Here is a 26750-nt window from a genome sequence, read left to right on the forward strand (position 1 = left end):
GGCACTAGACAACGGCACATTATTATGATTACTGATTTGCAAAAAAATATTTTTTGGACCAATTAGGTGAAGTTGCATAATTTCCCACGGCACACCAGAGAATAGTGGTTGAAAATCACTGCTCTACTGACCAACATTGGAGTTTTATTTGTCACGACCCGAATAGGACTCTGGACACAGATGCAGGATTTCAGAAACCGATATTTATTGTGACAAGGGAAGGGGTCCACAAGGGAGAAACAAAACAGGCTATCAAAAACAGAACTAACCTGACCTCTAAACTAACAAAAATATCAATAAACTCAAAACGCTCCAGCTGCGGAGGGAAAAAAAGTGCTAAGAATACAATATGCAAAATACAACAAAAAGCGCTCCAACGGTCTCCCGATCTCCCGAAATTCAGGCGGACTAACCCGCCGCTAACCCACAATATAAACAGCGTACCTGCCCAATCACGTTATAACTGTAGAATGATGGAGGGCGAGTTTTTGTTTTCTTATGTGGGTTTATTGTTAGGCAGTTTCATTAACGTCCTCCCAGCGCGGCAACAACACACAACAACAGCAGTCACGTTTTTGTCTACCGTAAAGCAGTTCGTCTGCCGTAAACAGCAATGTTGTGACACTCTTAAACAGGACAATACTGCCATCTAGTGCATTTGATGAAAGCACTTTTGTGTGTGCCACACAGCAATGCATCATCAGAGAGGGTGTTCAGCATGGTTAGAAAAATAGTGACAGAGAATAGAACAAGGATGGACAATTCAACCCTTAACTCAACAATGAGTAGATGAGTGTTATGTGTGTGTATATGTGTAAATAAATGAACACTGAAATTCAAGTATTTATTTATATATATATATATATATATATATATATATATAATAAAATAAATATATATATATATATATATATAATAAAATAAATATATATTTATAGCTAGAATTCACTGAAAGTCAAGTATTTTATATATATATATGTATAAAATACTTGACTTAGTATTTCGTCAAGTATTTCTTATATATATATATATATATATAATAAAAGAAATATATATTTATAGCTAGAATTCACTGAAAGTCAAGTATTTCTTATATATATGTATATATATATATATATATATATATATATATATGAAATACTTGACTTAGTATTTTGTCAAGTATTTCTTATATATATATATGTATATATATATATATATATATATATATATATATATATATATATATATATATATATATATATATATATATACATATATATATATTTTTTTGTTGTTGTTGTTGTTGTTGTTGTATATATATATATATATATATATATATATATATATATATATATATAGAAGGAGGGCGATACATTTATACACATGAGGGAGGGTGACACAGGTGGGCGCAATCAGGCAATCAGGAAAGGCGTCAGACCAGTGAAACAGGAGGAAGGGCAAGTGACCTGAAACGAGAGAGAGAGAGAGTCAGCATTTCAAAATAAAACAAGAAATGACAAAACAACATGAAAACAGACGAAACCCAGACCAGACTTCACCCAGGTGTGACATTATTGCTACAGACAACATACAAATCAGTAACCGGTAGTCAAACTCCTGCTTTTCTCATGGCCCAAATAGTTCACAGTAGCACTATACATAATCATAATACCAGGGCGTCCAGTGAGGAGCATTTTGTACTCCCTCGTCCCAGGAAGAATGCTTTGCGGAAATCTTTTATTTATAGATCTTTGTCGATCTGGAATTGAAAGTAAACAGGTTTTTGAAAAGAAAGTAATATTTAAACTGAGTCTTTAAATTAGTTTGCTCGTTGATGATTTGTTTGGTTTTATATTGTGTAGTTATATTTATATGGTAATTATTATTCTCTTTGCTTGTCTTCTTATTGATGCTTTTATTTTTAATTTTTTTCTGTATTGTGTAGTTATAATTATGTGCTTTTACTTGTAATTGTATTGAATTGTGGACCCCAGGAAGACTGGTGGGTTGTTGAGGCAACCAGCTAATGGGGATCCTTAATAAAAATCAAAATCAAAAACTCTTTCGCCAACTTTTAATCAGAAGGGTTCAATCTCTCTCCTGTGTTAGTTTGAAGCCGAAACGACAAACGCGCTCAGAGGAGATAATGTTTGATGAAAGGTGACGGGTTTTTACAAAAAACGACAAACGCGCTCAGAGGAGATAATGTTTGAAGACAGGTGACCGGTTTTTACAAAAATTTTGTTTTGAAGGGGGAATTGCAAACTTCCTGTAGATTTTTGCTGAAGGATGTCAATGAAGGAAATGTAGGTCTAAGTGAGACCTACATAGAGGTTTTTGTTTTATGTCTCTCTGACCTTTCTAGTGGGAGTTACAGGCAGTTTTGTCATTTTTTTCTTCCGAGGAGCAGTTTTTTCTGCGTTTTATTCAACACAATTTTTGAGATTTAGGGTTAGGTTTTTTCATTAGATCGCAATTTTTGCCAGTCCTGATGTGTGTGTTCAGTTTGGTGAGTTTTGAAGCATGTTAAGAGGGTCAAATTACAGCTCAAAGAGGCAAAAGTGACTGTTTTTAGTACATTTTTGTTGTGAAGGGGGAATTGCCAACTTCCTGTTGATTTTTGCCCGAGGAAATTAATTAATGAAAAGTAGGTCTAAGTGAGACCTACATAGAGGTTTTATGTTTCATGTCCCTACAACATTCGTACTGGGAGTTATAGGCAGTTTTCTTTCTAGGGGGCGCTAGAGCGCAATTTTGAGTTTTGAGGTTAGGTTTTTTTCACCAAATAGTTTTGTTTGCGTTTATTGATGTGTGCGTCAAATTTGGTGAGTTTTGAAGCATGTTAAGGGGGTCAAAGTACAGCGCAAAGCTGCGGAAGAATAAGAAAGAATAATAAAACCTTACAAATTCAATAGGTCCTTATGTCCCATTGCATAAGGACTCCCTTTGGGAGTCCTTATACAATGGGCCTTGCGGGCCCTAATAAAGAAAGAATAAAACCTTACAAATTCAATAGGTCCTTATGTCCCATTGCAAAAGGACTCCCGTTGGGATTCCTTTTACAATGGGCCATGCGGGCCCTAAAAAGAATAAAACGTTACAAATTCAATAGGTCCTTATGTTCCATTGCATAAGGACTCCCTTTGGGAGTCCTTATACAATGGGCCTTGCGGGCCCTAATAAAGAAAGAATAAAACCTTACAAATTCAATAGGTCCTTATGTCCCATTGCAAAAGGACTCCCGTTGGGATTCCTTTTACAATGGGCCATGCGGGCCCTAAAAAGAATAAAACGTTACAAATTCAATAGGTCCTTATGTTCCATTGCATAAGGGGGAGTCCATATACAATGGGCCTTGCGGGCCCTAATAAAGAAAGAATAAAACCTTACAAATTCAATAGGTCCTTATGTCCCATTGCAAAAGGATTCCCGTTGGGATTCCTTTTACAATGGGCCATGCGGGCCCTAATAATAAAACCTTACAAATTCAATAGGGTCCTCTGTCCCATTGTAAAAGGACTCCCTTTGGGATTCCTTTTACAATGGGCCATGCGGGCCCTAATTATAATCCTTGAACAAAGTAAGAGTGAAACTCATGCGAATAATCACTGAATGGAGAACTGGGGGTGGGATTAAATAAATTATCGTCTTCCCACTCCCTTTCAGGCAAAACTGGACAATCATGCATTACATACTATACATTGCCTTTTGCACTATATTAATTTATAGTATTATGTGTTGTCAACTTTGTACTTTTTTATGTCATTGCCTGAAATAAATGAATGAATGAAAAATTCATTGTGGAACAACACAAATTGTTCAAGATGTATCCTCGTGGTTAAGAGGGGAGGAGTATATTTACAGCTAGAATTCACCAAGTCAAGTATTTCATATATATATATATATATAGCTAGAATTCACTGAAAGTCAAATATTTCTTATATAAGAAATATTTGACTTTCAGTGAATTCTAGCTATATATATATATATATATATATATATATATATATATAAGTGTCGTTGAAACTTACACCTAATATTTTTGTTTTAAGGGTTAATATTTTTTGTTGAAAATTATTATGGTTGTGAATTCATGTTACATTTTTTGTAAATAAGACACATTTTGTTTACTATAAAAAGGGCAATGTATTTCCTTTGTTACACCGCTATTCTCGCGAGGTTTTGGTTTACTATTGGAGGTTGCGAGACCTGCATTCGCCCAGACATGCAAAGGACTTTGAGCGAGCCATCATCAGCAGCAAGAACATTTAGCTAGCTGAACAAGGTATTTGTCATATTGTGTCGAATTGTTCTGTATATTTATAACGTACATTGGTTTAATTATTGTACGCTCATTTAGTATGCACAAGACTGAAATATTTGCTGCCCAAGAACCTCTGAAGTGGCAGGCGGCCACGAGGTAGCTATTTTGTTTAGCACTTTATTTGCCTGTGACTGACCTATGTCTAAAGCATTGTATTTCATGTCTTGTCCTGTAGTTTTCAAGCCATAAACCCAAGTAAAGAGCTCGTCTTTAAGAAGCCGTGCCTGTGTTGTCATTTCGGAGCCACAATATATATATATATATATATATATATATATATATATATATATATATATATATATATATATATTAGACATGCGCGGTTTGCGGGCACAACAGCGGAGTCCGCGGATCGGGCGGATGAAATTTAAAAAAATTAGATTTTATCCGCGGGTCGGGTCGGGCGGTTGAAAAAAATAAAAAATAGATTTTAAATAGATTCAGGCGGGTGGCAGTTAAACCAATTCGGAAATATATATACATAGTTAAATGTTGTTACCCACATACGAAAAACGAGCAGGCACCTGCAGCATATGCCACAACAGAAGAAAAAAAGAAAGAAGAGATGGACACTTTTACGGAGCGGAGAAGGGACGCCTCGCCGGGGTCCGGGACCGAGGCCCCTTCCCCCGAGAGGGCCCCACCGGGAGCCGTAGCTGAGGGGATCCGCGAGAAGGGCCCGACGCACGTCCAGGGTCACCACCGCACCGACACCCCGCCTCGTCCGCCTTCGCCGCGGCCGGCGTCACGCGCAGCAGGTAAGCAGCTTACCTGCCCGCCACCCCCGTGGCCGGGGGCTCGTAACAGGGGTCACTCCGCGCGCTCCGCCCGCGCAGCTTACCTGCCCGCCACCCCTGTTGCCGGGGGCGCGTAACAGGGGTCACTCCGCGCGCAGTGCGCTCACGAAAGGGGTGGGGCTCACCCTGGTTGATATAGACAGCAGGACGGTGGCCATGGAAGTCGGAACCCGCTAAGGAGTGTGTAACAACCCACCTGCCGAATCAACTAGCCCTGAAAATGGATGGCGCTGGAGCCTCGGGCCCATACCCGGCCGTCGCCGGCAGCGAGACGCGCTTGGAGGTGCGCTCAGCGCGGCTCCCATATGATTGCGCACTGGTGTGCGTCTGGGCCGTGACAGCGTGGCACGCGAATGTCTGTGCTGCATTGGATCAGTCTCCTTTCTTTAACAGGCAAAAGCTTTATAACCTCACTAATGCCTTGCATCGTCTATATTAGATATATAACAACGGGCGGGTGCGGGCGGATGCGGTTCTGGTCAAATGTTACATCGGGTGGATGGCGGATGGTTGACGACTTTCTGATGCGGTTGCGGATGAAATAATTGCCTATCCGCGCATCTCTAATATATATATATATATATATATATATATATATATATAAATAAGAGAAATACTTGAATTTCAGTGTTCATTTATTTACATATATACACACACATAACACTCATCTACTCATTGTTGAGTTAAGGGTTGAATTGTCCATCCTTGTTCTATTCTCTGTCACTATTTTTCTAACTATGCTGAACACCCTCTCTGATGATGCATTCTGCTTCGTCTCCTTGTTGTGTGCGCAGTTGTGCACTGCACTCTCTAAAAGCCCTAGATGTTAATGTCGCATATGCATGTACAGTAGATGGCAGTATTGTCCTGTTTAAGAGTGTCACAACATTGCTGTTTACGGCAGACGAATTGCTTTACGGTAGACTAAAACGTGACTGCTGTTGTTGTGTGTTTGTTGCCGCGCTGGGAGGACGTTAATGAAACTGCCTAACAATAAACCCACATAAGAAACTAAGAACTCGCCCTCGATCATTCTATAGTTATAACGTGATTGGGCAGGCACGCTGTTTATATTGTGGGAAAGCGGACGTGAAAACACTCAGGTCCGCCTGAATTTCGGGAGATTTTCGGGAGAAAATTTGTCCCGGGAGGTTTTCGGGAGAAGCACTGAATTTCGGGAGTCTCCCGGAAAATCCGGGAGGGTTGGCAAGTATGACTTAGACTTAGACTTAGACTTCCTTTTTATTGTCATTCAAATTTGAACTTTACAGCACAGATAAGATGAAATTTCGTTACATAAGCTCATGGTAGTGCAGGATAAAAAAGCAATAAGGTGCATATATAAATAAATAAATATATATAAATAATATATATAATATATATATATATATATATATATATAATAAATAAATATATATAAATATATATAATATATATATATTTACAGTTGACTTTTAATGTAAAAAAACTACAGTCCAAAAAAATTTTTATCTTTTGAAAATAACGTTTTGTGTTCTTACCTCCTTAGAGCGCGGAACACTTTTTTTTGTGGTCGGGGGAATGAGGCATGAGGACTACTCTGATGGCTTCATCGAACACCACCTTCAGACCTCGCATAGTCAGCGCCGAGCACTCCAGGTACTTGACTGCTTCTGGAACGAACGAACAAACACACACACACACTGGTTATCATTTGGAATGGGGACCATGTTTTTGATCATCACTTGTGGGGACCACCCTTTCTACAAGTTGTGGAGGCATAAAAAAATGAGGTAAAATGTCCACTGCCCAGTTAGCTCATACACGTCTTTAAAGGGGAACATTATCACCAGACCTATGTAAGCGTCAATATATACCTTGATGTTGCAGAAAAAAGACCATATATTTTTTTAACCGATTTCCGAACTCTAAATGGGTGAATGTTGGCGAATCAAACGCCTTTCTAATATTCGTTGTGACGTCACATCGGGAAGCAATCCGCCATTTTCTCAAACACCGAGTCAAATCAGCTGTTATTTTCCGTTTTTTTCGACTGTTTTCCGTACCTTGGAGACATCATGCCTCGTCGGTGTGTTGTCGGAGGGTGTAACAACACGAGCAGGGATTCAAGTTGCACCAGTGGCCCAAAGACGCGAAAGTGGCAAGAAATTGGACGTTTGTTCCGCACACTTTACCGACGAAAGCTATGCTACGACAGAGATGGCAAGAATGTGTGGATATCCTGCGACACTCAAAGCAGATGCATTTCCAAAGATAAAGTCAAAGAAATCTGCCGCCAGACCCCCATTGAACCTGCCGGAGTGTGTGAGCAATTCAGGGACAAAGGACCTCGGTAGCACGGCAAGCAATGGCGGCAGTTTGTTCCCGCAGACGAGCGAGTTAAACCCCCTGGATGTCTTGGCTCACACCGTCCCTTAAACTGGACAGATCAGCTCTCAGGAAAAGAGCGCGGATGAGGGTATGTCTACAGCAGGGGTGCTCATTACGTCGATCGCGATCTACCGGTCGATCTCGGAGGGTGTGTCAGTCGATCACCAGCCAGGCATTAAAAAAATAGTCCTAAAAATGAGCGATCATAAATCTTCACTATGACGTCACTTTCGTCACTTGATTGACATTCACAGCACCCGAGGGTCTTCTGAGATGACGCTGGCTGCTGCCAGCTCATTAAAATTACCGACTGGAAGGCGAGAAACACTTTATTTCAACAGACTCTGGCGCCGTACCTGTCGTCAAAACTCCAAAGACCGATTGCACAGTTGCACAATAAAAGCTCTGCTACATCCTGCCTGCGCTACCAAAATAAGAGTCTCAGAAAGCTGGCCTGCCCAAGCTAGCAAGCTACGGAGTTTGCCGACAATGTATTTCTTGTAAAGTGTATACAAAGGAGTACGGAAGCTGGACAAATAAGATGCCAAAAACCAACCACTTTCATGTGGTATTGGACAGAAAGGAGGACTTTTTTTCTCCTCCATTCGAAAATGCGGACGTTATCAGCACTACTGTCTGATTCCAATCAATGCAAGTCATCACAATCAGGTAATACACCAACTTATATTCTTGTCTTCATGAAAGAAAGGAATCTATATGTGTTAAACATGCTTGTATTATTTTTAACCACCTTTAACTTGTTAACAATATTAACTATATGTGTTAAACATGCTTGCATTATCTTTAAACACCTTTAACTTGTTAACAATATCAACTATATGTATTAAACATGCTTGCATTATCATTAAACACCTTTAACTTGTTAACAAAAACATAAATTTCATAAATAAGTAAATATAAATTATATATATGAATGAGGTAGATCCCCACGACTTGATCAATTGAAAAGTAGCTCGCCTGCAGAAAAAGTGTGAGCACCCCTGGTCTACAGAATATATTAATTGATGAAAATTGGGCTGTCTGCACTCTCAAAGTGCATGTTGTTGCCAAATGTATTTCATACGCTGTAAACCTAGTTCATAGTTGTTAGTTTCCTTTAATGCCAAACAAACACATACCAATCGTTGGTTAGAAGGCGATCGCCGAATTCGTCATACGGTTCAAACCGATATGGCTCAATAGCTTCAGTTTCTTCTTCAATTTCGTTTTCGCGACCTGCCTCCACACTACAACCATCCGTTTCAATACATGCGTAATCTGTTGAATCGCTTAAGCCGCTGAAATCCGAGTCTGAATCCGAGCTAATGTCGCTATAGCTTGCTGTTCTTTCCGCCATGTTTGTTTGTGTTGGCTTCACTATGTGACGTCACAGGAAAATGGACGGGTGTTTATAACGATGGTTAAAATCAGGCACTTTGAAGCTTTATTTAGGGATATTGCGTGATGGGTAAAATTTTGAAAAAAACTTCGAAAAATATAATAAGCCACTGGGAACTGATTTTTAATGGTTTTAACCATTCTGAAATTGTGATAATGTTCCCCTTTAAATCTCTGGATTGATGAAGTAATGTGCTGATCATTCTTACTGGGGACCCTGGGGAAAAAGAGTTCATATGGTTCATGGGGACCACATTTAAATAATTGTGCATAACTCACACAAATTTGTACGTGACTACCGAGGACCATTTAAAAATAAATAAAGGGACCGTCAGAGGTCCCCTAAAGGTGACTGCGTAAACAGAGCGATGTCCCCATTAAGTAAGCATTGCCAGAACACACACACACACACACACACACACACACACACACACACACACACACACACACACACACACAAGGAATATGTCTTTGGAATTTTTGTCCATTTTTAAGGTCAGAAATGTCTGTTTAGCATATCATACACTGTCTTGACTAATCAAAGTACTAAGTATTGTTGATCATGTGACGTGACATCATGGGCTTCTAGTCAAGTTCATCCATCCATCCATCCATTTTCTACCGCTTATTCCCTTTGGGGTCGCGGGGGGCGCTGGAGCCTATCTCAGCTACAATCGGGCAGAAGGCGGGGTACACCCTGGACAAGTCGCCACCTCATCGCAGGGCCAACACAGATAGACAGACAACATTCACACTCACATTCACACACTAGGGCCAATTTAGTGTTGCCAATCAACTTATCCCCAGGTGCATGTCTCTTCCACACCAAATGAGATGATTGACAGATATTTTCTAATATTCTGCTTACTGATCTCCTTGGCCAGATCGATGCCTTGCTGGTGAGAGATGGGCGACAGATTGTTCTCCCTCAGTTTTGTGATGGTTTCTTGATCGTCCCTCATGTCCAGCTTGGTGCCCACCAAGATGATGGGGGTGTTGGGGCAGTGGTGGCGCACCTCCTGGTACCACTGAAGCGGGAAAGGAGGTGAGTAGGAGACGAGGGTGGTATATACGGAGCTTAATTAAGGCCAAAAGTTTTGTACTGTAATGGAAGAAATATCCCTATTTTGTATTGACAAGTTGTTTGTCCTGATGCCACGCCCCTCTCAGTTGATGCCCCATCTGTGATGGTATGGGGGTGTATTGGTGCCCAAGACATGGGTAACTTACACATCTGTGAAGACGCCATTAATGCTGAAAGATGCATACAGGTTTTGGAGCAATATATGTTGCCATCCAAGCAACGCTACCATGGACGCCCCTGCTTATTCCAGCAAGACAATGCCAAGCCGCGTGTTACATCAACGTGGCTTCATAGTAAAAGAGTGCTGGTACTAGACTGGCCTGCCTGTAGTCCAGACCTGTCTCCCATTGAAAATGTGTGGCGCATTATGAAGCCTAAAATAGCACAACGGAGACCCCCGGACTGTTGAACAACTTAAGCTGTACATCAAGCAAGAATGGGAAAGAATTCCACCTGAGAAGCTTCAAAAATGTGTCTCCTCAGGTCCCAAACGTTTACTGAGTGTTGTTAAAAGGAAAGGCCATGTAACACAGTGGTGAACATGCCCTTTCCCAACTACTTTGGCACGTGTTGCAGCCATGAAATTGTAAGTTAATTATTATTTGCAAAACAAAAATACAGTTTATGAGTTTGAACATCAAATATGTTGTCTTTGTAGTGCATTCAATTGAATATGGGTTGAAAAGGATTTGCAAATCATTGTATTCCGTTTATATTTACATCTAACACAATTTCCCAACTCATATGGAAACGGGGTTTGTATGTTTGTTAGCTAGCATGTCAGGTCCTTACTAACGAGCGCCCGGAAGCTTTTTTTTTTTTTTTTTCACGAGACTCACCTTTTCTTTGACGTTGTCGTACGACGCAGGTCCAACCAGGGAGAAACAAACCAGAAAGATATCCTGGACGCACAAAGACAAAAATACGCTGTTACAATGTTCCAACAAGTTTAAATACATGTCATACATTTTCTTTTGCACTTTTAGGACATACTTGCCAACCTTGTGACCTCCGATTTCGGGAGGTGGGGGGGGTGGGGGCGTGGTCGGGGGTGGGGCAGGGCGTGGTTGGGGGCGTGGTTAAGAGGGGAGGAGTATATTGACAGCTAGAATTCACCAAGTCAAGTATTTCATACATATATATATATATATATATATATATATATATATATATATACATCTACATCCTGAAAATATGCAAATAAAATTGTGTTTAGATAATTGATACCTCAAACTTGCATAAATAAATCTTAAGGAATATAACATAACTTGGCTTCTGAGAGCTGCAAAATGTATTGAAAAAAATGCTAAAGTTGTTGATAAACAAGCAATTATTTTAATAATTACATATGGTCATTTTAAATGAATTATTATGATAATTTAAAATTAATTATTTCAAATATGTTTATTTTAATGTGTAATTCTAATGCCTGGATGTAATAAGGAGTCAGAAAAAATACAAATAAAAATACAGTTAATTTTGATGTTTTTAGCAAAATATAGTAAAAATGTATTTCGTTTTTTTTTTTATTTTTTAAATTAATAAATATATTTATTTTTAGGTAAGATAAATATAATAATACAATTTATCTCTTGTCTGGATGATTTAGTTCCTGTCACCCTGTTGTCCTCCCGTCGTGAAAAAAAGGATGTCCTCATTCAGGTCCGCATGGAGCTGGAGGGGGCGTGGCCTCCAGCTCCGGCTGAAAATCGGGAGATTTTCGGGAGAATATTTGTCCCGGGAGGTTTTCGGGAGAGGCGCTGAATTTCGGGAGTCTCCCGGAAAATTCGGGAGGGTTGGCAAGTATGTTTTAGGACAGGGGTCGGCAACCTTTACCAGTCAAAGAGCCATTTTGACCAGTTTCACAAATTATAGAAAACAATGGGAGCCGCAAAATTTTTTGAAATTTTAAATGAAATAACACTGTATATATATATTTTTTTTTGCTTTGTGCTATGTATAAACCAGGGGTCTCAGACACGCTGCCCACACCTTTTATATGGAATTTTTCAGCCCGGAACAGTCAGGGCTGCATGGGATTCTGGGTATTTGTTCTGTTGCGTTTATGTTGTGTTAAGGTGCAGATGTTCTGTGTTTGTCATTCTTGATTGGTTTTGGTTCAAAGTGTGGCGCATTATTAGTAAGAGTGTTAAAGTTGTTTTATATGAACACCGTCAGTGTAACCTGTGTGGCTGTTGACCAAGTATGCCTTGCTGTCACGTACGTGTGCAAGCAGAAGATGTATATTATACAACAAGTGTTGGGCTGGCACGCCGTCAATACAGATTGTAGAGGGCGCCAAATGTTGTACCATCACTGCACGCTCTTAATATAGCTTTAAGGGTGAAAATCGGTGAATATTAATCCCGGGAGATTTCTGAGAGAGGCACTAAAATCCGGAAGTCTCACGGGTCGATTGGGGGGGTTCAGCAAGTAAGCTGCTGAGCCGCATCAGAGTGATCAAAGAGCCGCATGCGGCTCCGAAGCCGCGGGTTGCCGACCCCTGTTTTAGGAGGATAAAGTAGATGTTATTCAAACTGTATTAATCCAAGGTGGCCTCTAGGTGGCAGCGACATGAACGTATACCCCCTGGTGGCTGTAAGCAGCAAAGCAATTGAGTCTTTATGATCTTATTTAGTGATGTGATGACTTCTTATCAACAATTTTGACTTGTGTGTAAAGAGTCAAATGTCAGTTTTTTGTATTGATTACAGTGCATGTTAAACATGAATAGGCTAGCAAAAAGTAGCATGTTCGCATCTTAGGTAAGGACAACCCAAAAAGAGCGCCGTGAGACAGACGCCACTTTTTAAAGTCGGCTGTGTGTACCGTCTGGGGGTAGGACAGTGGGCGGATCCTGTCATGGTCCGGCTGTCCGCACGTGTCCCAGAGGCTCAGAACCACCGGCCTGCCGTCCAACATCACACTGGCCGAGTAGCTGTCGAAACTAAAATGTAAACAGTTGGGAAAAAGAATAAATCGAGCAATTTTGTTGTTATTTACACAACTTAACACAATACTGCACAAGTTGGTAACTTGGGGGACGGCGTGGCAAAGTTGGGAGAGTTGCTTCCATATGAGTTGGGAAATTGTGTTAGATGTAAATATAAACGGAATACAATGATTTGCAAATCATTTTCAACCCATATTCAGTTGAATATGCTACAAAGACAACATATTTGACTTTAACTTTAGAATTTGATGCCTTTCTTGACCAGCTATTGCAAGGAATTTAGGGATTTCACCATCTACGGTCCGTAATATCATCAAAGGGTTCAGAGAATCTGGAGAAATCACTGCACGTAAGCAGCTAAGCCCGTGACCTTCGATCCCTCAGGCTGTACTGCATCAACAAGCGACATCAGTGTGTAAAGGATATCACCACATGGGCTCAGGAACACTTCAGAAACCCACTGTCAGTAACTACAGTTGGTCGCTACATCTGTAAGTGCAAGTTAAAACTCTCCTATGCAAAGTGAAAAACGTTTATCAACAACACCCAGAAACACAGTCGGCTTCGCTGGGCCTGAGCTCATCTAAGATGGACTGATACAAAGTGGAAAAGTGTTCTGTGGTCTGACGAGTCCACATTTCAAATTGTTTTTGGAAACCGTGGACGTCGTGTCCTCCGGACCAAAGAGGAAAAGAACCATGCGGATTGTTATAGGCGCAAAGTGTAAAAGCCAGCATGTGTGATGGTATGGGGGTGTATTAGTGCCCAAGACATGGGTAACTTACACATCTGTGAAGGCGCCATTAATGCTGAAAGGTACATACAGTACATATGTTGCCATCCAAGCAACGTTACCATGGACGCCCCTGCTTATTTCAGCAAGACAATGCCAAGCCACGTGTTACATCAACGTGGCTTCATAGTAAAAGAGTGTGGGTACTAGACTGGCCTGTCTGTAGTCCAGACCTGTCTCCCATTGAAAATGTGTAGCACATTATGAAGCCTAAAATACCACAACGGAGACAACTTAAGCTGTACATCAAGCAAGAATGGGAAAGAATTCCACCTGAGAATCTTCAAAAATGTGTCTCCTCAGGTCCCAAACGGTTACTGAGTGTTGTTAAAAGGAAAGGCCATGTAACACAGTGGTGAACATGCCCTTTCCCAACTACTTTGGCACGTGTTGCAGCCATCAAATTCTAAAAAACAAATTTATGAGTTTGAACATCCAATATGTTGTCTTTGTAGTGCATTCAACTGAATATGGGTTGAAAAGGATTTGCAAATCATTGTATTCCGTTTATATTTACATCTAACACAATTTCCCAACTCATATGGAAACGGGGTTCGTACACCAAACCACAATTTTAGTTTAACCATTTCCTCTTCAATATTATCGGCTAAGATTGTCAAGTCATCTCCTGAACAGTATACATTTGCGAATAATACGTACTGTAAAAATTTCGAAACCTCACAAATATCATTTATATATAAAATAAAAAGTTTGGGTCCTAAAATCGAACCTTGTGGAATTCCACATTCAATATTCATACATTCTGACCTATGATCATCGATCTCGACATATTGCTGGCGTTGTTGTAAATAGCTGCTTAACCAGTAAAAAGGGTGGTCCCCACAAATGATGAGCAGAAACTTGGTTCCCATTCCAAATGATAACCAGTGTGTGTGTGTGTGTGTGTGTGTGTGTGTGTGTGTGTGTACTCACACAGTCGGAATGAATTCTCCAGGGAAGGTGTTGGTTGTGTAGCTGATGAGCAGACAAGTTTTCCCCACAGCCCTAAAAACAAACACAAGAAACATGTATGGAAATGATAAAGGTTGCTTTGTTTCTGGAGGTTTTCTCTGCGTTGGTACTTGTAGACTTACTACATTACCCAGAATAAGAAATATAGAGTTACAAGCGAGAATAAGTATCCTGCAGACTTGTAAAAAATAGAGTTCCTGTGTTGCTAAAACTGTTGTTTCCCGCATTTTTTTAAACAAGCAACAAACATGGCCACTTTAAACGCGGTTTCATGCACACAGTCTGGGCTTGTGGAGGCAGATCTTTACTCACATGGCCTATACTTTTCTTACTGCCTGTATTTATCAAAACAAATGCAAAAAGTGAGAAGAAAAAAGAAATATAGGGTTACAAGCGAGTATGAGTATCCTGCGGACTTCTAAAAAATAGAGTTCCTGTGTTGCTGAAACTGTTGATCCCGCATTTTTTTTAAACAAGCAACAAACCATGGCCGCTCAGTGGCCTAGTGGTTAGAGTGTCCGCCCTGAGATCGGTTGGTTGTGAGTTCAAACCAAAGGTTGTGAGTCATACCAAAGACTATAAAAATGGGAATTATTATCTTCCCGCTTGGCACTCAGCATCAAAGGTTGGAATTGGGGGTTAAATCACCAAAAATTATTCCCGGGCGCGGCCACCGCTGCTGCCCACTGCTCCCCACTGCTCCCCTCACCTCCCAGGGGGTAAACAAGGGGATGGGTCAAATGCAGAGGACAAATTTCACCACACCTAGTGTGTAGTGTGACAATCATTGGTACTTTAACTTTAACTTTAACTTTTGTATACTTGTTCTCTGGGCTTGCGGAAGCGGATCTCCAGTCGCACGGCAAGTACTTTCGTTACTGCCTGTATTTCTCGAAACAAACAAAACAAAATAAACAAAGTGAGGGTGAAAAAAACACGAAAATCCTAGTGTGTATGTGACAATCATTGGTACTTTAACTTTAACTTTTGTATACTTGTTCTCTGGGCTTGCGGAAGCGGATCTCCAGTCGCACGGCAAGTACTTTCGTTACTGCCTGTATTTCTCGAAACAAACAAAACAAAATAAAGAAAGTGAGGGGGACAAAAAACACGAAAATCCTAGTGTGTATGTGACAATCATTGGTACTTTAACTTTAACTTTAACTTTTGTATACTTGTTCTCTGGGCTTGCGGAAGCGGATCTCCAGTCGCAGGGCAAGTACTTTCGTTACTGCCTGTATTTCTCGAAACAAACAAAACAAAATAAACAAAGTGAGGGGGAAAAAAACACGAAAATCCTAGTGTTTATGTGACAATCATTGGTACTTTAACTTTTGTATACTTGTTTTCTGGGCTTGCGGAAGCGGATCTCCAGTCGCACGGCAAGTACTTTCGTTACTGCCTGTATTTCTCGAAACAAACAAAACAAAATAAACAAAGTGAGGGGGAAAAAAACACGAAAATCCTAGTGTGTATGTGACAATCATTGGTACTTTAACTTTAACTTTAACTTTTGTATACTTGTTCTCTGGGCTTGCGGAAGCGGATCTCCAGTCGCACGGCAAGTACTTTCGTTACTGCCTGTATTTCTCGAAACAAACAAAACAAAATAAACAAAGTGAGGGGGAAAAAAACACGAAAATCCTAGTGTGTATGTGACAATCATTGGTACTTTAACTTTAACTTTTGTATACTTGTTCTCTGGGCTTGCGGAAGCGGATCTCCAGTCGCACGGCAAGTACTTTCGTTACTGCCTGTATTTCTCGAAACAAACAAAACAAAATAAACAAAGTGAGGGGGAAAAAACACGAAAATCCTAGTGTGTATGTGACAATCATTGGTACTTTAACTTTAACTTTTGTATACTTGTTCTCTGGGCTTGCGGAAGCGGATCTCCAGTCGCACGGCAAGTACTTTTGTTACTGCCTGTATTTCTCAAAACAAACAAAACAAAATAAACAAAGTGAGGGGGAAAAAAACACGAAAATCTTAGTGTGTATGTGACAATCATTGGTACTTTAACTTTAACTTTAACTTTTGTATACTTGTTCTCTGGGCTTGCGGAAGCGGATCTCCAGTCGCACGGCAAGTACTTTCGTTACTGCCTGTATTTCTCGAAACAAACAAAACAAAATAAACAAAGTGAGGGGGAAAAAAACACGGAAATCTCGTGTGTATGTGACAATCATTGGTACTTTAACTTTAACTTTTGTATACTTGTTCTCTGGGCTTGCGGAAGCGGATCTCCAGTCGCACGGCAAGTACTTTCGTTACTGCCTGTATTTCTCGAAACAAACAAAACAAAATAAACAAAGTGAGGGGGAAAAAACACGAAAATCCTAGTGTATATGTGACAATCATTGGTACTTTAACTTTAACTTTTGTATACTTGTTCTCTGGGCTTGCGGAAGCGGATCTCCAGTCGCACGGCAAGTACTTTCGTTACTGCCTGTATTTCTCGAAACAAACAAAACAAAATAAAGAAAGTGAGGGGGACAAAAAACACGAAAATCCTAGTGTGTATGTGACAATCATTGGTACTTTAACTTTAACTTTAACTTTTGTATACTTGTTCTCTGGGCTTGCGGAAGCGGATCTTCAGTCGCACGGCAAGTACTTTAGTTACTGCCTGTATTTCTCGAAACAAACAAAACAAAATAAACAAAGTGAGGGGGAAAAAAAACACGAAAATCCTAGTGTGTATGTGACAATCATTGGTACTTTAACTTTAACTTTAACTTTTGTATACTTGTTCTCTGGGCTTGCGGAAGCGGATCTCCAGTCGCACGGCAAGTACTTTCGTTACTGCCTGTATTTATCGAAACAAACAAAACAAAATAAACAAAGTGAGGGGGAAAAAAACACGAAAATCCTAGTGTGTATGTGACAATCATTGGTACTTTAACTTTAACTTTAACTTTTGTATACTTGTTCTCTGGGCTTGCGGAAGCGGATCTCCAGTCGCAGGGCAAGTACTTTCGTTACTGCCTGTATTTCTCGAAACAAACAAAACAAAATAAACAAAGTGAGGGGGAAAAAAACACGAAAATCCTAGTGTTTATGTGACAATCATTGGTACTTTAACTTTTGTATACTCGTTTTCTGGGCTTGCGGAAGCGGATCTCCAGTCACACGGCAAGTACTTTCGTTACTGCCTGTATTTCTCGAAACAAACAAAACAAAATAAACAAAGTGAGGGGGAAAAAAACACGAAAATCCTAGTGTGTATGTGACAATCATTGGTACTTTAACTTTAACTTTTGTATACTTGTTCTCTGGGCTTGTGGAAGCGGATCTCCAGTCGCACGGCAAGTACTTTCGTTACTGCCTGTATTTCTCGAAACAAACAAAACAAAATAAACAAAGTGAGGGGGGAAAAAACACGAAAATCCTAGTGTGTATGTGACAATCACTGGTACTTTAACTTTAACTTTAACTTTTGTATGCTTGTTCTCTGGGCTTGTGGAAGCGGATCTCCAGTCGCACGGCAAGTACTTTCGTTACTGCCTGTATTTCTCGAAACAAACAAAACAAAATAAACAAAGTGAGGGGGAAAAAAAACACGAACATCCTAGTGTGTATGTGACAATCACTGGTACTTTAACTTTAACTTTAACTTTTGTATACTTGTTCTCTGGGCTTGCGGAAGCGGATCTCCAGTCGCACGGCAAGTACTTTCGTTACTGCCTGTATTTCTCGAAACAAACAAAACAAAATAAACAAAGTGAGGGGGAAAAAAAACACGAAAATCCTAGTGTGTATGTGACAATCATTGGTACTTTAACTTTAACTTTAACTTTTGTATACTTGTTCTCTGGGCTTGCGGAAGCGGATCTCCAGTCGCACGGCAAGTACTTTCGTTACTGCCTGTATTTCCCGAAACAAACAAAACAAAATAAACAAAGTGAGGGGGAAAAAAACACGAAAATCCTAGTGTGTATGTGACAATCATTGGTACTTTAACTTTAACTTTAACTTTTGTATACTTGTTCTCTGGGCTTGCGGAAGCGGATCTCCAGTCGCACGGCAAGTACTTTCGTTACTGCCTGTATTTCTCGAAACAAACAAAACAAAATAAACAAAGTGAGGAGGGAAAAAAACACGAAAATCCTAGTGTGTATGTGACAATCATTGGTACTTTAACTTTAACTTTAACTTTTGTATACTTGTTCTCTGGGCTTGCGGAAGCGGATCTCCAGTCGCAGGGCAAGTACTTTCATTACTGCCTGTATTTCTCGAAACAAACAAAACAAAATAAACAAAGTGAGGGGGAAAAAAACACGAAAATCCGAGTGTTTATGTGACAATCATTGGTACTTTAACTTTAACTTTAACTTTTGTATACTTGTTCTCTGGGCTTGCGGAAGCGGATCTCCAGTCGCACGGCAAGTACTTTCGTTACTGCCTGTATTTCCCGAAACAAACAAAACAAAATAAACAAAGTGAGGGGGAAAAAAACACGAAAATCCTAGTGTGTATGTGACAATCATTGGTACTTTAACTTTAACTTTAACTTTTGTATACTTGTTCTCTGGGCTTGCGGAAGCGGATCTCCAGTCGCACGGCAAGTACTTTCGTTACTGCCTGTATTTCTCGAAACAAACAAAACAAAATAAACAAAGTGAGGGGGAAAAAAACACGAAAATCCTAGTGTGTATGTGACAATCATTGGTACTTTAACTTTAACTTTAACTTTTGTATACTTGTTCTCTGGGCTTGCGGAAGCGGATCTCCAGTCGCACGGCAAGTACTTTCGTTACTGCCTGTATTTCCCGAAACAAACAAAACAAAATAAACAAAGTGAGGGGGAAAAAAACACGAAAATCCTAGTGTGTATGTGACAATCATTGGTACTTTAACTTTAACTTTAACTTTTGTATACTTGTTCTCTGGGCTTGCGGAAGCGGATCTCCAGTCGCACGGCAAGTACTTTCGTTACTGCCTGTATTTCTCGAAACAAACAAAACAAAATAAACAAAGTGAGGGGGAAAAAAACACGAAAATCCTAGTGTGTATGTGACAATCATTGGTACTTTAACTTTAACTTTTGTATACTTGTTCTCTGGGCTTGTGGAAGCGGATCTCCAGTCGCACGGCAAGTACTTTCGTTACTGCCTGTATTTCTCGAAACAAACAAAACAAAATAAACAAAGTGAGGGGGGAAAAAACACGAAAATCCTAGTGTGTATGTGACAATCACTGGTACTTTAACTTTAACTTTAACTTTTGTATGCTTGTTCTCTGGGCTTGTGGAAGCGGATCTCCAGTCGCACGGCAAGTACTTTCGTTACTGCCTGTATTTCTCGAAACAAACAAAACAAAATAAACAAAGTGAGGGGGAAAAAAAACACGAAAATCCTAGTGTGTATGTGACAATCACTGGTACTTTAACTTTAACTTTAACTTTTGTATACTTGTTCTCTGGGCTTGCGGAAGCGGATCTCCAGTCGCACGGCAAGTACTTTCGTTACTGCCTGTATTTCTCGAAACAAACAAAACAAAATAAACAAAGTGAGGGGGAAAAAAAACACGAAAATCCTAGTGTGTATGTGACAATCATTGGTACTTTAACTTTAACTTTAACTTTTGTATACTTGTTCTCTGGGCTTGCGGAAGCGGATCTCCAGTCGCACGGCAAGTACTTTCGTTACTGCCTGTATTTCCCGAAACAAACAAAACAAAATAAACAAAGTGAGGGGGAAAAAAACACGAAAATCCTAGTGTGTATGTGACAATCATTGGTACTTTAACTTTAACTTTAACTTTTGTATACTTGTTCTCTGGGCTTGCGGAAGCGGATCTCCAGTCGCACGGCAAGTACTTTCGTTACTGCCTGTATTTCTCGAAACAAACAAAACAAAATAAACAAAGTGAGGGGGGAAAAAAACACGAAAATCCTAGTGTGTATGTGACAATCATTGGTACTTTAACTTTAACTTTAACTTTTGTATACTTGTTCTCTGGGCTTGCGGAAGCGGATCTCCAGTCGCAGGGCAAGTACTTTCATTACTGCCTGTATTTCTCGAAACAAACAAAACAAAATAAACAAAGTGAGGGGGAAAAAAACACGAAAATCCTAGTGTTTATGTGACAATCATTGGTACTTTAACTTTAACTTTAACTTTTGTATACTTGTTCTCTGGGCTTGCGGAAGCGGATCTCCAGTCGCACGGCAAGTACTTTCGTTACTGCCTGTATTTCCCGAAACAAACAAAACAAAATAAACAAAGTGAGGGGGAAAAAACACACGAAAATCCTAGTGTGTATGTGACAATCATTGGTACTTTAACTTTAACTTTAACTTTTGTATACTTGTTCTCTGGGCTTGCGGAAGCGGATCTCCAGTCGCACGGCAAGTACTTTCGTTACTGCCTGTATTTCTCGAAACAAACAAAACAAAATAAACAAAGTGAGGGGGGAAAAAAACACGAAAATCCTAGTGTGTATGTGACAATCATTGGTACTTTAACTTTAACTTTAACTTTTGTATACTTGTTCTCTGGGCTTGCGGAAGCGGATCTCCAGTCGCACGGCAAGTACTTTCGTTACTGCCTGTATTTCTCGAAACAAACAAAACAAAATAAACAAAGTGAGGGGGAAAAAAACACGAAAATCCTAGTGTGTATGTGACAATCATTGGTACTTTAACTTTAACTTTAACTTTTGTATACTTGTTCTCTGGGCTTGCGGAAGCGGATCTCCAGTCGCACGGCAAGTACTTTTGTTACTGCCTGTATTTCTCGAAGCAAACAAAACAAAATAAACAAAGTGAGGGGGAAAAAAACACGAAAATCCTAGTGTGTATGTGACAATCATTGGTACTTTAACTTTAACTTTAACTTTTGTATACTTGTTCTCTGGGCTTGCGGAAGCGGATCTCCAGTCGCACGGCAAGTACTTTCGTTACTGCCTGTATTTCTCGAAACAAACAAAACAAAATAAACAAAGTGAGGGGGAAAAAAACACGAAAATCCTAGTGTGTATGTGACAATCATTGGTACTTTAACTTTAACTTTAACTTTTGTATACTTGTTCTCTGGGCTTGCGGAAGCGGATCTCCAGTCGCACGGCAAGTACTTTCGTTACTGCCTGTATTTCTCGAAACAAACAAAACAAAATAAACAAAGTGAAGGGGAAAAAAAACACGAAAATCCTAGTGTGTATGTGACAGCCAACTTCCGGCGCCCCTTAGAAAGGTGGGAAAAAGATAAACTCAATAGCCAAACGCACACATAAACAAGTTACATAGAATCCACAAGACTTGCAACCGAGAAGAGGAAGTGGGTCTACAGAGGCATGCTGCTGCTATCTAAGCGCTTGCCCAGCCGTCCATCACCTCTAAAGGATTCAAGCGTGGAAGGCGTGGGATGGAAGGTGGGGTATGTGTGTGTGGCGTGTATTTTTCGTGGATGCATGTGTGTGTGTGTAAGCCTGCAGCGAGTCTCTTTTCCGCGACCTCAGTGTTCTCGTCAGTCCAAAGTCAACAACAGGTGTGTGTCCATGAGAGACAAGAAGGGAGCTTCGGGAGGGTCTCGAAGCCAGGGAAACAATCCAAGTTATAAATGATAAATGGGTTATACTTGTATTGCGCTTTTCTACCTTCAAGGTACTCAAAGCGCTTTGACAGTATTTCCACATTCACCCATTCACACACACATTCACACACTGATGGCGGGAGCTGCCATGCAAGGTGCTAACCAGCAGCCATCAGGAGCAAGGGGTGAAGTGTCTTGCCCAAGGACACAACGGACGTGACTCGGATGGTAGAAGGTGGGGATTGAACCCCAGTAACCAGCAACCCTCCGATTGCTGGCACGGCCACTCTACCAACTTCGCCACGCCGTCCCTAGAATGTTTTGTATGCGGGTGAAAATTAAATTAGCTTTTTATTCTTAATGGTCTATTACTGGTCCTCAAATTCATCCTGCAGGGCAGACTGTCCGATGTTAACCAAATCACAAGAGTGTCCACAGTTCTGCCCGCATCCTCCAATCATTTGTGGCGGCTTTGGGGTACTTTGAAGACTGCCAGCAACTTCCAATTTGTGGACAAACCAGAGCAACGATTACTCCAAACAGCAGATGTCCTGTTGTCGTAATTCCGAATAGGTGGATATCTTCAACGTCCTCGACTGAAGGATCGACAGGCACGCGGAAACTCCTCGTTCTCCCAAGGTTCCGTCGTGTGTCCAGCAACAACTGCTCCGTCAAGACAGACAAAATTAAATTAGCTTTTTATTCTTAATGGTCTATTACTGGTCCTCAAATTCATCCTGCAGGGCAGACTGTCCGATGTTAACCAAATCACAAGTGTGTCCACAGTTCTGCCCGCATCCTCCAATCATTTGTGGCGGCTTTGGGGTACTTTGAAGACTGCCAGCAACTTCCAATTTGTGGACAAACCAGAGCAACGATTACTCCAAACAGCAGATGTCCTGTTGTCGTAATTCCGAATAGGTGGATATCTTCAACGTCCTCGACTGAAGGATCGACAGGCACGCGGAAACTCCTTGATCTCCCAAGGTTCTGTCGTGTGTCCAACAACAAGACAGGCAGGTTCCCCCAAACCCAAGATCTTGTCAATTTCATTGAGAGGCCAGTTAGTTAGTTCCAATGTTTAAATTTGGTGAGCAGTGCAAAAAGAGGCAACCAGAGAGTTAAGACAAGACAAGGAAGCAAGCAGGAGAGGGAAGGGGAGCGTCCGCCTTCGATGAGTGCCGCTGAGAAAGTATCTTCCAAAGCCAACCAGCACACGAAAAGGCTGTTCCCAAAATGTTTCCCACTAAATTGGAAGCATCTCCTGTGACTTGGCAGAGTCTTCAGTAATGCGGACGCTGTATCGATCCGTTGTGGTGAAGAAGGAGCTGAGCCGGAAGGCAAAGTTCTCAATTTACTGGTCGATCTACATTCCCATCCTCACCTATGGTCATGAGCTTTGGGTTATGACCGAAAGGACAAAATGAGTTTCCTCCGCCGGGTGGCAGGGCTCTCCCTTAGGGTGAGAAGCTCTGTCATTCGGGAGGAGCTCAGCGTAAAGCCGCTGCTCCTCCACATTGAGAAGAGCCAGATGAGGTGGTTTGGGCATCTGGTCAGGATGCCACCCGAACGCCTCCCTAGGGAGGTGTTTAGGGCACGTCCGACCGGTAGGAGGCCACGGGGAAAACCCAGGACACGTTGGGAAGGCCATGTCTCCAGGCTGGCCTGGGAACGCCTCGGGATCCCCCGGGAGGAGCTGGACAAAGTGGCTGGGGAGAGGGAAGTCTGGGCTTCTCTGCCGACCTCGGATAAGCGGAAGAAGATGGATGGATGGCAGTTTGAAGTAGTATTACAAACCCCGTGTGTTACATGGCCTTTCCTTTTAACAACACTCAGTAAACTTTCATCATTTCAACTCTCCATGCACCAACAAGTCCTTGATGCAAAACTATAGGAACACTGTGTGTCCAACACCTAGCTCTGAAGGGTCACTCTAACGGAGTCAACTTACAAATATGTCCTATAGGGCTTTTACTTTCCACAGCCTTCAAACTCTAGCCTAGTCAGCAACAAGAGCCAAGATTCTTTAGAGGCAAGCTACCATTAAAGCAGCGGGATTTGTGGGACTTTAACTCGATCTTACGAGATAGGCTTCTCTACCGAGTAGACCACAGAAGGAAGCGGGACAGACGCTGAATCGACACAGGGTAGTAGAGCTAGGCGCATTGCCTCGACATCCAGCAGAGTAGTGCCTACGTCGGTGGAGCAGCTCGGTGACCCCGTCTGCGCCGAGAGGACAGGACCCGTTGAACGGAGTGTTGGAGACAGACTCGCAGGAAGACCTTGTAAGTCAATCACGGGAATCTAACAACGTTTGGGAACTGAGGAGACACATTTTTGAAGCTTCTCAGGTGGAATTCTTTCCCATTCTTGCTTGATGTACAGCTTAAGTTGTTCAACAGTCCGGGGGTCTGCGTTGTGCTATTTTAGGCTTCATAATGCACCACACATTTTCAACGGGAGACAGGTCTGGACTACAGGCAGGCCAGTCTAGTACCCGCACTCTTTTACTATGAAGCCACGTTGATGTAACACGTGGCTTGGCATTGTCTTGCTGAAATAAGCAGGGGCGTCCATGGTAACGTTGCTTGGATGGCAACATATGTTGCTCCAAAACCTGTATGTACCTTTCAGCATTAATGGCGCCTTCACAGATGTGTAGGTTACCCATGCCTTGGGCACTAATACACCCCCATACCATCAAAGATGCTGGCTTTTCAACTTTGCGCCTATAACAATCCGGATGTTTTTTTTCCTCTTTGGTCCGGAGGACACGACGTCCACAGTTTCCAAAAACAATTTGAAATGTGGACTCGTCAGAACACTTTTCCACTTTGTATCAGTCCATCTTAGATGAGCTCAGGCCCAGCGAAGCCGACGGCGTTTTTGGGTGTTGTTGACAAACGGTTTGCGCCTTGCATAGGAGAGTTTTAACTTGCACTTACAGATGTAGCGACCAACTGTAGTTACTGACAGTGGGTTTCGGAAGTGTTCCTGAGCCCATGTGGTGATATCCTTTACACACTGATGTCGCTTGTTGACACAGTACAGCCTGAGGGATCGAAGGCCACGGGTTTAGCTGCTTACGCGCAGTGATTTCTCCAGATTCTCTGAACCCTTTGATGATATTACGGACCGTAGATGGTGAAATCCCCAAATTCCTTGCAATAGCTGGTTGAGAAATGTTGTTCTTAAACTGTTCAACAATTTGCTCACGCATTTGTTGACAAAGTGGTGACCCTCCCCCCGTCCTTGTTTGTGATTGACTGAGCATTTCATGGAATCTACTTTTATTGCCATGTCTGTGTAATCATATTTTGTTTAGTTATAGGACTCTTTAGTTTCTGTCTTTTCACTCCCTTGTCTTGTCACCATAGTTACCCATTAGTTTCACCTGTCATGTCACGCACCTGTTTTGAGTCTTGCACCTGTTGTTAATCATGTCTGTGTTATTTAAGCTTTTCATTTTCTGTTGTTCGTCCTGGAGTCATAGCCTTTCTCACCCTGCTATCCTTGCGTTTTCAAGCCCTGTTCACGGTCCCATGCCACAGTAAGTGTTTTGTTATTTCGTGTTCAGTTTCTGCCTTTGTGCAAGTTTTGTTTTCATTCGCCAAGTTTTTTACCTCGGCCAAAGTGCGCGCTTTTCGTTTATTCTTTGTTTGATAAATAAATCATGTACCCACCTTCAAGCCATGTCCGATCCAAATTCTCTTGCATCTTGGGAAAACAAAAACTCCACAGTCCAAGTCTTGACATTTATACCCAATCATGGCACCCACCTGTTCCCAATTTGCCTGTTCACCTGTGGGATGTTCCAAATAAGTGTTTGACGAGCATTCCTCAACTTTATCAGTATTTATTGCCACCTTTATTTGCCCCCCCAAAAAATGTTTATGAGTTTGAACATCAAATATGTTGTCTTTGTAGCATATTCAACTGAATATGGGTTGAAAATGATTTGCAAATCATTGTATTCCGTTTATATTTACATCTAACACAATTTCCCAACTCATATGGAAACGGGGTTTGTAGAATCAGAGAAACAAAACATTCAAAACACGTCCTACCGGTTAGCCGACCTGCCGTGTCACGTCAACCGCAGCCAGTCCAAACGACGGACATTTGTAGTTTCTAGTAATAATATGCTGTATTTTTTTTTTAAATTCTTCTTTCGACACCTCGTCGTCACCTCGCTCATAGCAGAGGAAAAACGCTCCCGCTCGCCAATGGGAGGTGACGTTTAAAAATGTACTTTCATTTTTAAGCCAACTGACAAAGTCGAGTAAAAAGTAGGAAAGTTGAAGTCGTACCCGTCTCCCACGATAACGCACTTGATGGTCTGCATCTTGGTCCTCTCGTCACACACACACAAACACACACACACACACACACTAAGAGGCAGATCAGTGTGAGACTAAGGAAAATGTAACACACACACTCACTCTTTCTTTTGCTGTGTGTGTGTGTGTGTGTGTGTGTGTGTGTGTCAGTACTTTGTGGTTAATTCGCTACAATCCTAATAAAGGTGTCGCCGTCATTTCT

The 26750-nt window shown here is 41.2% G+C and overlaps 2 protein-coding genes across 2 annotated transcripts in view; one reads left to right on the forward strand and one right to left on the reverse strand.

The window, feature by feature from the left end:
• Positions 1–1302: 1302 nt before the first annotated feature.
• LOC133621841 (ras-related C3 botulinum toxin substrate 1-like) lies at positions 1303–26674 on the reverse strand. Its single transcript, XM_061984240.1, has 7 exons — positions 26519–26674; positions 14635–14706; positions 12785–12902; positions 10795–10857; positions 9740–9899; positions 6624–6755; positions 1303–1448 (listed from the first exon to the last, which is right to left on the reverse strand). The coding sequence occupies exons 1-6, from the start codon at positions 26551–26553 to the stop codon at positions 6628–6630; spliced, it is 576 nt and encodes a 191-aa protein (XP_061840224.1). The 5' UTR covers positions 26554–26674; the 3' UTR covers positions 1303–1448; positions 6624–6627.
• The window catches only part of cyth4b (cytohesin 4b), a 67981-nt gene continuing 50999 nt past the window's right edge, over positions 9769–26750 (forward strand). The window contains exon 1 of the mRNA XM_061984237.1: positions 9769–9916. The gene's annotated coding sequence lies outside the window, so the exon portion shown is untranslated. The remainder of the gene's footprint in view (positions 9917–26750) is intronic.

This window comes from Nerophis lumbriciformis, linkage group LG25 (assembly GCF_033978685.3).
Source record: "Nerophis lumbriciformis linkage group LG25, RoL_Nlum_v2.1, whole genome shotgun sequence".
Taxonomy (NCBI): domain Eukaryota; kingdom Metazoa; phylum Chordata; class Actinopteri; order Syngnathiformes; family Syngnathidae; genus Nerophis; species Nerophis lumbriciformis.